The sequence below is a fragment of the Colobus angolensis genome, unplaced genomic scaffold, assembly GCF_000951035.1.
Source record: "Colobus angolensis palliatus isolate OR3802 unplaced genomic scaffold, Cang.pa_1.0 Scaffold57, whole genome shotgun sequence".
Taxonomy (NCBI): Eukaryota; Metazoa; Chordata; class Mammalia; order Primates; family Cercopithecidae; genus Colobus; species Colobus angolensis.
Window position 1 is genome coordinate 6907818 of NW_012119265.1, and position 14166 is coordinate 6921983.

At 36.0% G+C, this 14166-nt stretch overlaps 1 protein-coding gene across 1 annotated transcript in view; it reads left to right on the top strand.

The window, feature by feature from the left end:
- Positions 1-14166, top strand: part of KIAA0586 (KIAA0586 ortholog) — a 128801-nt gene that overhangs the window by 65985 nt on the left and 48650 nt on the right. Inside the window, 6 exon segments of the mRNA XM_011961983.1 lie at positions 2061-2220; positions 2961-3183; positions 3709-3962; positions 5225-5301; positions 7146-7280; positions 13494-13671. Of these exon segments, the coding sequence (XP_011817373.1) occupies positions 2061-2220; positions 2961-3183; positions 3709-3962; positions 5225-5301; positions 7146-7280; positions 13494-13671 (1027 nt within the window).

Below are 14166 nucleotides of genomic sequence, written 5' to 3' on the forward strand. Positions count from 1 at the left end.
TTTTTTTTGAGACAGAGTTTTGCTCATGTCGCCCAGGCTGGAGTGCAGTGGTGCTGTCTCGGCTCACTGTAACCTCTGCCTCCCAAGTTCAAATGATTCTCTTGCCTCAGCCTCCTAAGTAACTGGGATTACAGGTGCCTGCCACCACACCCAGCTAATTTTTGCATTTTTAGTAGAAACGAGGTTTCACCATGTTAGCCAGGCTGGTCTCGAACTCCTGACCTCACGATCTGCCTGTCTCGGCCTCTAAAAGTGCTGGAATTACAGGCGTGAGCCACCGCGCCTGGCTCAAATAATATATTTTTAAAATGGTCAGAGGACAGGAGCAGAGAGTTCATACACATCAAAGAAATACAAATCACCCATCTACATATAAAAAGATGAAGATGATCAACCTCATAAATAATAAGAAAATAATTTATTGAAATTCCATTTTTACTTATCAGATCAGCAAAACTCTAAAAGTTTGATGATTTTGGGGGACATTGTCATTTTCCTACCTTCTGGTGGTAGTATAAAATAGTAAAATCCTGTAGCAGGAAGTCTGGCAATATTTATTCAAATTAAAAACATAATTAGTTCTTTAATAGAGCAGTCCCACTTCTGGGAGCTTATTCCATAGTTATATCCATATATCATACACATGATAACTCTGAGGAAGGGCTCTAGGTAGAAAGGACAAGAGTAGGAGAGACACTTAATTTTCACTATCCGTTTGTACCTTTTGAAGTTTGAACCATTTGAATGATTACCTATTCTACAAATTAATATTAAATTGTTACATTTTTCCTTCTCCAGTGCTTTCCATCTCCCTGCTGTCTTCATTTCTCCCTAATTCCCACTTTTTCTTATCCTTTCATTACTTTTTATATACTCAGTTTTTTGTGTGTGCTAAAAGGCTGATTTTTTGGTATCTTGTCAATCAGTTAAAATGCTTCCTTTCTGTTTTATGCCTTTCTTTCATGTTTGTAATTGGGTTTGATCTTCAACTTTGTCTGTTTAATCTTTCTGTCTTCTTTATTTGTAAAATTTCAGCTTTTATTTTAGGTATGGGGGTACATGTGTAGGATTGTTATATGGATATATTGGACCCAGATAGTGAGCGTAGTACCCAAAAGTAGTTTTTCAACCCATTCCCCCCTTCTTCCCTCCTGCCCCCTGCCATCATAGTCCACAGTGTTTATTTTTCTCATGTTTATGTCTATGTGTGCTGAATGTTTAGCTCTCACTTATAAGTGAAAACATGGTATTTGTTTTTTTCTTCCTCAGTTTGTTCAGGATTATGGCCTCCAGCTCCATCCATGTTGCTGCAAATAACATGATTTAGTTCTTTTTTATGGCTGTGTAGTATTCCATGATGAATGTGTACCACATTTTCTTTATTCAGTTCACCGTTGATGGGCTCCTAGATTGACTCCACATCTTTGCTGTTGTGAATAGTGTGGCAATGAACATATGAGTGCATATGTCTTTTTGGTATAATGATCCTTGGGGTATATAACCAGTAATGGTCTCAAAAGAAGACATACAAGCCATCAACAAACATATGAAAAAATGCTCATCATCACTAATCATCAGAAAAATGCAAATTAAAACCACAGTGAGATACCATTTCAGTCAGAATGGCTATTATTAAAAATTCAAAAAAGATCACCATAAATATATACACTTGCTATGTACCCACAAAAATTAAAAATTAAAAATTTTAAAAACAAACAAATAGCAACAAAATACAAACCAACAGATGCTAGTGAGGCTGCAGAGAAAAGGGAATGCTTATACACTGTTGGTAGGAATGTAAATTACCTCTTCTCTATTTTAAAAGCGGGTGCCTTAGAATTCTGTGGAGACCACTTCAGAGGCAGAGTTATTTCAATTGCCTGCGACTTTCTTCAGGCCAGTTGTAGACTAACAGGTAGAGGTTCAAGAGGTAGGGTCCTTAACCCCACCATCAATTTAAATTATATGTAGCCTATGAATGAGTTCATGTTATTATTTCAAATTACTTTTATTTGGGTGATTATAAACACAGTTTATCTTCTTGTATTAATTTATTTTAGGCAAGAGTGTGTACCCCACTGGCTACTCCACAGCCTACGCCTCCTTGCTCACCTTCATCACCTACTAAGGAGTGTGTTTTGGTAAAGACTCCAGATTCTTCTCCCTGTGATTCAGATCAAGATATGGCTTTTCCTGTGAAAGAAATATGTGCTGAAAAAGGTAGAAACTTTATTTCTATAACTCAGTGTTAATATTAGCAACCATTAAATACAATTTCATGATTGTCTTATAAGATGCTTTATGAGATTATTGTATATGTACTTGTTATTTACTAGGTTTTAGTAAATCATTTTTTCTCGCAAGGAAATTTAGGAATTGATTGCAACTTCTTTAAGTCTGTAATTGAGGCCAGGCATGGTGGCTCACACCTGTAATCCCAGCAGTTTGGGAGGCTGAGGCAGGTGGATCACGAGGTCAGGAGTTTGAGACCAGCCTGACCAACATGGTGAAACCCCTGTCTACTAAAAATACAAAAATTAGCCAGACTTGGTGGCATGTGCCTGTAATCCCAGCTACTCAGGAGGCTGAGGCAGGAGAATTGCTTGATCCCGGGAGGCAGAGGTTGCAGTGAGCTGATATCGCACCATTGCACTCCACCCTGGGTGATAAGAGTCAGACTCTGTCTCAAAAAAAAAAAAAAAGTATATAATTGAATAGATGCTTAGACTACTTTAAGTATTAAAAATGATATCTTCTCAAGGTATTTCTTAATGCTTTATTAAATTTAGGAATTTTCACATTAATGACTACCACCATTGTCATTATTATTATTAATTATAATTGCCATTATTTGTGTGCTAAAATGGTAAAGGATATCTGAAGCAATGTATCATGCCATCCTATGGAATTCTTTACTGACTACTATCTTTTTCTATCTTTTTTTTAAAAAAATTCTTTAGGAGATGATATGCTTGCCATCATGCTTGTTAAAACTCCAACAGTTACCCCTACTACTACACCTCCTCCAGCGGTGGCAGTTTTTACCCCAACTTTGTCAGATATTTCCATTGATAAATTGAAGGTATCAAGTCCAGAGCTTCCCAAGCCATGGGGTGATGGAGACCTGCCACTGGAAGAAGAGAACCCTAACTCACCTCAAGAAGAACTTCATCCAAGAGCTATGTAAATGAGAACATACTCACTAGTAATTGTACATTTCAACTTAGTTTGACTTATGTAATCCATTGAAAACATAGAAATATTATACAAAGCTTTATAAACCACAGACTACCTTATACTTTGAAAGAAAGAACTTTCATAAATTTTGAGTTTTGAAAAATTATCAAATTATACCTTCACCTTTTTTCTTAAAAGGTTTGAAACAGATAGAAGTAAAGGTATCTATTACATTGTTAATAAAATAGAAAACAATTTCTCACTATTGTGGGTCATTATTTACTATCATCAGTTAACTTTTATATTTTTATATATCTCTATGTAGATTTATTTCATGTCTGGAAGAGCTTTCAACATGGCTTATGATTAAAGCATGAAAACGATTTTTTAAAATCTTGTTAATTATAGTAGTGCAGATTTAAGAAAATATTTTGCTAAAGGAGACATAGTCTTCAAGTCTACTTTTTATATCAAAATGAATACAGGCCTTCGGTGACCTAACAAGCTCAAAATATGTGTTTATTTTCTTAGTGTAATGTCTGTGGCTAAGGATGAAGAACCAGAGAGTATGGATTTCCCTGCTCAGCCTCCACCTCCAGAGCCAGTTCCCTTTATGCCATTTCCTGCTGGCACCAAGGCCCCTTCCCCCTCACAGATGCCAGGTTCTGATTCATCAACACCGGAGAGCACATTGAGTGTTACTGTCACTGAAACTGAAACTTTAGATAAACCCATCTCTGAAGGAGAGATTTTATTTAGCTGTGGTCAAAAATTGGCCCCCAAGAGTAAGTTAATTTGTATTAATTGATTTCACTTGTTAGATTATGGTAATCCCCTAAGTAATACTTTCCTGTTTAAAGTGTTTTTACTTAACTTTCAAGATTTAACATGGTACGGCAGAAAGAATGGGGGGCTCAATGCAATTAAGTTAATTTTCTGGGTCTTAACTTCAGAAAGTAAAATCTTCCTCATAATCCCACCCTCCAGAAATAATATCACTATTAATGGTTTTGGGTAGACCTTTCCAGCCTTTTTTGTCTATGGATGTATGTTTACCTTTAAAAATAGGATCTTATTATGCATATTGTTTTGAAACCTGAATTTTTTTTTTTTTTTTTTTTTGAGACAGGTTCTCACTCTGTCATCCAAGCTAGAGTGCAGTGGCGTGATCATGGTTCACTGCAGCCTCAACTTCCCGGGCTCAAGCAATACTCCCACCTCAGCCTTCTAAGTAACTGGGACTACAGGCATGTGCCACCATGCCTGGCTAACTTTTATATTTTTTTGTAGAGATGAGGTTTCGCCATTTTGCCCAGATTGGTCTCAGACATCTGAGCTCAAGTGATCTGCCCGCCTTGGCCTCCCAAAGGGCTGGAATTATAGGCCTGAACCACCACACACAGCCTGAAACCTGAATTTTTGTTACCTAATAATGTATTGTGGATATCTTTTAATATGACTCCATAGTTTTCTTATTTTTCTTTTATGGCTGTGTAGTCTATTTACTCCCTTAATAGAGGGCATTTAGATTGTTTTCAATGCTTTCAGTCTATACACAACTGGCTAATTACCATCCTTTCACGTATATATATTTTTGGTGCACTTATCCAGTCTCTTCCTTTGAATACATGCCTTAAAGTGAAATTGCTGAGTCTGCTTTAAAGATGTATCACCAACATGCTCTCTAGAAAGGATTTTTTTTTTCTTTGCTTTACGTTCTAGAAAGGATTTTTAGCTCTTAATCTGTTTTAATTATATCAACAGTATATGAGAGTACCCGTTTCTCAATTTCATAACTACAATTGATATTTATAGTTTTTAATTTCTAACAAACTGGTAGGTTAAACAAAATTCTCATCTTTGTTGTAAATTGTACTTTAAAAAAACTGGTAAGATTGAGTGGTTTGTGAATTACTTATTTATAAACTTTGCCAATATTTCCATTTCAGTATAATTTTGAATCTGATATGCTATGGCTTTATGGTCAGATTGTTTACTAAATTTGTGTTTCTTTTTTTTTTCTAAATTTTTATATTTTAATTTCTAGTTTTAGAAGATGTAGGACTGTACCTGACAAACCTTAATGATAGCTTATCCAGCACTCTGCATGATGCTGTTGAAATGGTAAGTAACGATCGACTCCAACACTGAATTCTGATAGGAAGAATATCTTTATGAATTGGTTGCCATTGATCAGGTTTTTTCTCAATTTTTTGAGTTATAGACACAAAATTTAGTAAAATAACCATGAAATAATTTAGGGCTTCTTGCACATTTCATTATATAATCTTATAATTGTGAGAATGAAAAAAGTTATTATTCACCCTTGTGGCTCTAGGGAAAAAAAATACATTTAATGTAATTAGGTAATAAAATCTAGCTGATTGCAAATTGTTACCTCTGTATGTTGTCTCTACAATATTTAAGCAGGATCTTACCTATTTCAACCAACTCTCTTATAATACATTTGTTATTTTTCCCTAACCATGATTATAATTCTTTGTGCTAATAAATGGTTAAATTTAATGGCTTAAAAAGAAAAATGAGGTCCAGGGATGCTAACCCTTTCTAGTTTTTATCTATCTCTGTAGAAGCAAAAGTTGGTATTTAAAAATATCACATTATATATAAATATATAGAAATGATAGTAAGAATTTTCTTTTGAAAAAACTGTTAAGGAATAGAAATCTTTACTTTATATATTTTTAAACAACCTAAGCAAGGAAAGATAATTGTACTCAACTATCATCTATATTTATTCACATCTTTTTAAAGCATTGTAGTGTTTTTTTAAGTTATTTCACATAGGCCTATGAAAATACTTCATTAATAAGTTTTTTGATAAGATTTTAATGAAACAATTTTTAAACTAATTATTTATTGCAAGTAATTGGTTGAGTTAATTGTGAGGAGAGCACAGCAATCACTTTTATGAAATAATATGGGAAGAAGGCATAAATGAGATATCTTTATTTTCAGAGACACATTACTAACATTTGGCCTATTTAATGTACCATGTACTAACATTTGGCCTATTTAGTGTACCATGATAGCATTTTTCTCCTTTCTTTGAACTTTTTCAAGTGGCAAAGCATGTTTAAATTTATTTAAAGTAAATAGCTAAACCGAACCAAGACTAAATTATAACTTGTTTCTCTTTTTCTACATTTGAAACTAAATTCTAATTTTGATATTTTTACTACACCTAAATCACATATGCTACAAATTCATAATAAAGTCAAATACAAAAGTACAATCTGGAAAAACCCCAAATAACTTGAAGTCATGTACCAGTTGGCATTTATCTATACATAGCTAGGGGATAGGTACTTATAATTTAAAATCATGTTAATACCTACCTGTATTTACAAGATAGTCTACTTTGTTGGACTCTGAGGCCCACACTGTTCCTCATTGTTGAGACGAGCCTATTTTGAGGCACGAAGAAGCCTATACAGTGTGCTCCAGTGAGGGTCTTCAATACCAACGCCCTCGCCAAGTAAGCCAGATGTCAACCCAAAGGCAAAGGGACGTTGAGGTCTATCGCTGCCATAGCATACTTCTGCAGTTTTTCATTTTTGCTTGTGGTCCAGGTTGCAGCATTACAATGCTTTGCCCCCATTGCCACACTGTGGCATTACTTTACTGCAGAAATATGAAGAGGAGGCTGTGACCCAAAAACAGTGATATCATAAAAAACATTTAAGATTCATAGTAGCTCAACTGCATGGGTAATCTCCAGTTTACGTGTTACTGAATTTCACTGTGGTTTATATTTGAGGCAAAGGTAGAGGGCTTTTATTATAGACAAATGGAAATGAGAACTGATGAAAATAGAGTTCATCTCCTTTCCAAAAATGCTAATACCGTCATTTCATGACTGCTAAGTTTTCATTAATCTTAAATTGAGAAAAATGCAATTGTTCGAAATAATTTATTTTTATTAATTGTCTTTATGTTTTTTTTAGGAGGATGATCCTCCTAGTGAAGGGCAAGTGATTAGGATGCCCCATAAAAAATTTCATGCAGATGCAATTCTTTCTGTTCTTGCTAAACAAAACCAGGAGTCAGCAGTTTCACAGCAAGCAGTCTGTCATTCAGAGGTACTTTTTAACTTTAATGACTTTTTTTTTTTGGTTAGATATAAATACAGGAAAAAAATTAAAATATTCTTACTACTAGTTAAAGCATGCTAGTATTTTGTTTTTTCAAGGGTCAGTGTTATAGCAACTTTAACTTGGAGTCATGGTATAGAGTTTTATAACTGAAAGGAATTTAGACCATCTGTTCCAACCACCTTGTTCTACAGCTAAAAAAGCTAAAGCTTTGTGAGGATTATTCATTCATTATGCAGTTATTTATTGAGTATCTGTTATATGCCAGACACAACCTGGGAAAAGATACAAAGATAAATAAGACATGACCCCTACCTTTAAGCAGCTTACAGTCATGAAGGAAGATAAGGGCTTACACAAGTAATTATTCAACAGTGCAATAACTGATCAAATAGCTGTATTTACAAGTACTATATGAACACACAGGAGAAAAGACCCTGCTTGAAGTTAGATGACACTTCATACACAATATTACACTGATGTCAGTCTTTAAAGATGAAGTAGGACTTTGCAGGCAGCAATGAAAGGGAAGGACATTTCAGAAGCAGAAATACCATTTGTTAAGGGATGAGAGCCAAGAAATATTAAAGCATATTTGGAAAGTATTGAAAATTTCTGTGTGGCTAGAACTTTAGATAAAGAATCAGTTATGTCTGGAGAAGTAGATTGAACCAGATGATCATAAAGAATATTTTATTTAGGCCATGTTAAGGTTTGGGCACTGTGGAGCCCATGTAGGTTTTTGGGCAAGGGAGTTGCCTTAGGAAGGAGTATGAAGCCATAAACAAATGAGGGAGACGTGGGGGATCTGTCAGAACACCACTGTAGTAGACCCAGCAAGAGAGAACGATAATATGAACAAAGACAGTTACAGCAGAAATAGGAAAGAGATTTAAATTTAAGGGCATAGGATTGACAGTAATTGGTCATTGGTTGAGAGAGGTAAAGAAGCTTTTTTTTAAGGATAATCTTGAAGTTCCTACCTTGGGAGCCTGGGTAGGTGATTGTAGAGTTGTTGGCTTAGAAGTGCAGAGAGAAGAGTGCCAGATTTTGTGGGGAAAGTAATGAGTTTGATATACACATCAAATTTAAGGTGCTTAAGGAAATTCCAGGTAGAAATATACAACATTGTCATTCAGACTGGTTAATGGTGGAGCTGAGACTAGGATTCTTGATCTATAGTGCTGTTTCTATCATATCTGGTTGTCTTTGCATGAACAAATGTCAACTGGCTTTAGATGAGCTGGAGATCTAAAGACTATATAGGGCCCAAGGAGATGGTTGGTTTTATTTCCTATTTTTATTCTGAAAACTTTAAATGATTAGGAAAGGTAGGAGAAGATATAAAATTTAGTAATGGGAAAAAATGAAGGCTTAACATATTCCTTCTTAATATATTCCTTCTACATTTAAAATAATTAAATTTTCTGTAACTTTAGTTAGCAACAGACCAAAAATTGTTTTCACCGGAAAAATATTAGTTGTGGTGTCTGTGTTGCTAAATTCAAAAACGTACTCTCATAGCTGCAGAAACTAAGGTGCTTAGTATCGAAACCAGTAAGTTGAGAGAGCGAGAAAGGAGGGAGGGGAGAGAGAGAAAGTGCATGTACGCGTGGAAAGGAGAGAGACAGCGGGAGAGGGAAGGAGGGAGAGAGAATGAGACAAGCAAATGGTACAAAAAGAGGTGGCAAATAGCAGAAGTGTCTGCATAATTTATAAATTCCACTGACTAATCCCAGTTTTCTTTTTGGAAATCACTAATATCTGTATTTATTTGTTCAATTTTATCAGACCTTTTTATCTTTTAGATGCTGGGAAATTTATCTTCATTATTTCTTTCTCTTTTTTTTTTTCTTCCTTTCATTTCCACCCCTCCTCCGCCTCCCAAACTCTTATTTCTAGATATTGACACTTCTATTTCTATTTTTATACCTTAAATTTTCTATCTCTTTCTTTTCTTCTCCATTCTGGGAGAGCTCCCCAATCTGATCTGCTAACTGTTAATTTGTTCTCTACCATACTGTTTATCCCATTTATTGTATTTTTCGTACTTGACATTCTTGTTTTCTTTTTTTTTTTGCTTTGCATTTTAATGTATTTTCTTATCGCCTACTCTGTGTCTGTCTGTCTGATTAATATCATTCACTTTGTTGTCTGTTTTTTTTTTCCTTTTTTAAACTTACTGACTTCTCAGGTATCTGGTTCTTTTGACCTGTGAGTTCATATTTCACTGATGGGATCAACTCTTCTGTCTGAGAATTTGGGTAAGGATAAAACCAGTCCATGGTCTGTTTCAGAGAGTTGAAGAAGAGGGGAGAAGAGAGCCCTAGGGAGGAGAGCCTCAGGCAGCACAGAACCACCCTTGGTCACTGTCCCTGCTGTTTGCTGTTACTCCACTATATAGCTCTTCTGGTGATTATTGTGTCTTTAAGCCGTTAGGAAGAAGTTGCTTTGAGAGGGTTTATAATCCGCTAGTCCTGGGGTTTGGAGGGGAAGAAGGTAAAGGAATGAATCCCCATGGATGGGCTTCTGGACAGATTTCATCTATAGTTGTCACCATAGCTAGGCCTTCATGTTCCCTGATATTACTCTGGGGCGCCAGCATTTGCAGCTGGGGTTGTTGACAGGAAGAGTTTTATGGTTGAAGGGCAAGCAGTGATCTCAAATTAATGGAGGAAGAAACAAGCACTTTTCTCCAGTCATTGCTGTCATGAAGCTCCTCCACATAGCCTCTTCCCTAGGATGCAGCCCCTTTCTTTCCACACATACCAGCTTAAGTTAACTGTCTGTCTTTCCAGCGGTTTTTCACAACTTTTACTTTAGTTCTCAGAATCTATGGGTTCTTTTTCACCTCTGTAGTTACTCCAGTGTTGATTTTGAGAGCTATCAGCCTATGTTATTCTGCTGTCCTGGCTAGACCAGCAATGCAGAAGTTAGAATTCTATTTTCTCCAGATCTTTTTCTAAGCATTAACCATTTGTATATGCATAAAAATATATTTGTGTGTATGTATATGTATGTGTGTATATATATGTATGAATTTTTTTGAGACAGAGTTTCAGTCTGTTGTTTATGCTGGAGTGCTCAGTCAGCTTACTGCAGCCTCGAACTCTTGGACTCAAGCAATCCTCCCACCCCAGCCCCCAGAATAGCTGGGACTATAGGCATGCACCATGCCTAGCTAATTTTTTATTTTTTGTAGAGATGGGGTCTCACTCTGTTGCCTAGGCTGATCTCCAACTTCTGGCCTCAAGTGATCCTCCTACCTCAGCTTTCCAAAGTCCTGGGATTATAGGCGTGAGCCACCATTTCTGGCTTAGTATATACTTTTGAGGTATGCGTATATTTTGTTGTGCAATTTTAAATTTTAAAAAGCCAGTTGCAAGGCTTTTTAAAATTTAACATAAATCCTGAAGATCTATATTCTTTTTACCTACCATGTAGTATACCATAGTTTAATTATTCTCCTATTGAAGGATTTTTAGATTGGTTCCAGTTATTCCCTAATCAAACTATACTAGGTATAAAACCCTTTTTTGTACTCATGAGAAATTATTTTTCTAGATTTAGATACTAAGGCATGGAATTGCTGGCTCAAAGATATAAGCATTCATAATTTAAGTAGGCACTGAAAAATTGCCCTAATGTATGAGATCCCTTTCCCATGTCACACATAATGTTTTTAATCTGAAATTTTTGCCAGTCGAATTAACAGTGACATTTTGCATATTTTCCTGTCTAAAGGACTATTACATTTGTTTGTAATAAGAACTAGTAACAGTGATACATTATAAGTTAAAATATTGTTTTGCTAAGAAAATAGTGGCTTTTCTTTGTGCTTGAAACTTCTTGCTCAGAAGGGCATTAGGTCAGTGAGAGCTGGCTGATGGCAAACTGTAATTTGTACATATATGTAGATGGGCTAGGTATATTACTCTGTATTATAGGCAGCCTGACTTAAATTGACATGAGTTTAAGCACTGAGTATAATCCAAAACTCAGAGATACTTGTGAGTATGAGAGCATTTTGTAAATAGGCAAGATAAGTCTTCAGTAGGGTCATAGAGTATTCTTAAGGTGTTAAATAGTTCAGCAGTTACAAGTATCCTAGAAAACAGATTCACAACAGAGAAGTTACTGTAGATTGTCAGAGTAAGATAGGCATTGTGAAATATTTCTCAATTTCTGGGGAAAACATAATTGCCGTCATTCTAAACACTGCCCAAGAGTCTCCAAGGGATTTCATATTAATTATGAAACAGTATTTTTTAATTTAAAGGATGTTGAGGCAATCAGTATTCCTAAAGAAGAATCAGGCTAAGAGAATAAGGAGAGATAGAGATGTACATAGGAGAATGAAGACAAATTGAAGAGAATCTTGAATGTTGAGCTAAGAAGTTTAGCTTTTATTTTATAGTCAATGAAATCATCAAAGATGTTTCAGCAGTGATTTCTTCATATATTCTAGTAAAAAAAAAAACACTTGTTGGTTGAAATTAAACCCTTTTAAATGAGAAACATGGGAGCTTTCAGATATTGGAATTTTTTTTCAGTTCTTAATTTGTAAATTCATTAATTAGAGTATCTCAAATCATAAAATGTACTAGTGATTAGGATATATAATTTTTTAATACAGAAAGAAAATAGGAGTCTTATATTTTTTCAGTTGTTCATTTATTTCATAGATTTCATTTAAAACAATTTTGTTTTGTTTTGTTTTGTTTTGAGACAGAGTTTCACTCTTGTTGCCCAGGCTGGAGTGCAATGGCGGGATCTCGGCTCACTGCAACCTCCGCCTCGTGGGTTCAAGCGATTCTCCTGTTTCAGCCTCTCGAGTAGCTGGGATTACAGGCATGCACTACCACGCCTGCTGATTTTGTATTTTTAGTAGAGACGGGTTTTTGCCATATTGGTCAGGCTTGTCTGGAACTCCTGACCTCAGGTGATCTGCTTGCCTTGGCCTCCCCAGGCTGAGATTACAGGCGTGACCCACCATGCCCGGCCAACAATTCTGTGCTTTTTGTATTTTTTATTTTTCCAAGGGAAAAGAACATTATTAAATATGACTAAAGTAGTCTTCTATAATCTCTATACTTTTTTTTTTTTTTTTTTGAGACAGGGCGTCACTCTGTTGCCCAGGCTGGAGTGCAGTAGCTTGATCTTGGCTCACTGCAGCCTCTGCCTCCCAGGTTCAAGCGATTTTCCTACCTCAGCCCCCCAGGTAGCTGGGACTGCAGGTATGCGCCACCATGCTCGGCTAATTTTTTTTTTTTTTTTTAGTAGAGGCAGGTTTTCACCATATTGGCCAGGCTGTTCTCAAACTCCTGACCTTGTGATCTGCCCACCTCAGCCTCCCAAAGTGCTGGGTGGTGTGATCCAGGCCTCTATACTTTGATAAAAATCTTATTATTGATATATGGGGTAACCTTTATGCTGTTTAAAGTATGTTATTCTCATCAGTTGTTTAATTGTAAAGTTTCCACTAACAAACTTTAGGCAATTTTTATTCATGCAGAATGAGAGAAATTTTCTGTTATTCCCATTTTAAGCTGTATAAACAATGTGTAATGCATACCAGCATTTAGTGGTTTTGATTTTTTGTCTTTTTTGACACAGTCTCACTCTGTCACCCAGGCTGGAGTACAGTGGTGCAATCTCGCTCACTGCAGCCTCTGCCTCCTGGGTTCAAGCTAGCCTCCTGCCTCAGCCCCCCAAGTAGCTGGGACTACAGGTGTGTGCTATGATGCCCAGCTAATTTTTGTAATTTTTGTCGAGAAGGGGTTTTGCTGTGTTGCCTAGGCTGGTCTTGAACTCCTGAGCTCAAGTGATTCACCCGCCTCGGCCTCCCAAAGTGTTAGGATTATAGGCATGAGCCACCGTGCTGGCCCCACTGAGTATTTTAAATTGTAATATAATTTTTCCTTTATGTTTTATTGCTATTTAATTGGCACTTGAAAAATAAATAGTGGTTAATTTCATAAAATATATGAAATTATTATATTGAAAACAAAGCCTATCATTAGGCTTATTAGACTAACTTCTTGAACTTTTCTTGCATGTAACGTATATGTGGCATAGAAGGCAGTTTGTAAAATACCTTCCAAGGAGTCAAAGGGTATTGTTCATGATATTTGGCAAACATTTCCTGTTTTGACTTGATTTTAATATAATGGTTTTAACAATTGTTTCTACTTTTTAAAGGACATGGAAAACAGTGTGGGTGAACTTAGTGAAGGACAAAGACCCCAGCTAATAGCGGCAGCAGAGAACATCTTAATGGGACATTCTCTCTATATGCAGCCACCTGTCACTCATGCACAGTCTTTGGATCAACAGTGTGATGCTAAACCATTATCTCGGCAATTTGACGCAGTTTCAGGTATACACCAAAATATTTTTTCTTGATGTGTCCTAGTAGTATCCCTAATCTGAGTTGAGAAAAGTATACCTATTTTCAGATGGGGGCTTGCAAAATTTCTTTATTAAAAGCGATTTTAATAATTGAAAAGTTTAGTGATAACTTTTTTTATAGTATATATAGCAGTGTTTCCCCAAATGTGATTCATATATCAATGTTGGTACTTGAACTTTTGGGTGGTATGTGAATTAATTTTGGTAATACACATACATACACTTAAAACTTTTTAACTGTGGTACTTTTATTTCATTTTATTTGCTTATTTGTTTATGTATTTATTTATTTAGAGACAGAGTCTCACTCTGTCACCCAGGCTGGAGTGCAGTGGCACAATCTCGGCTCACTGCAAGCTCCACTTCCCGAGTTCACGCCATTCTCCTGCCTCAACCTCCCAAGTAGCTGGGACTACAGGCACCTGCCACCACACCTGGCTAATTTTTTGTATTTTTAGTACAG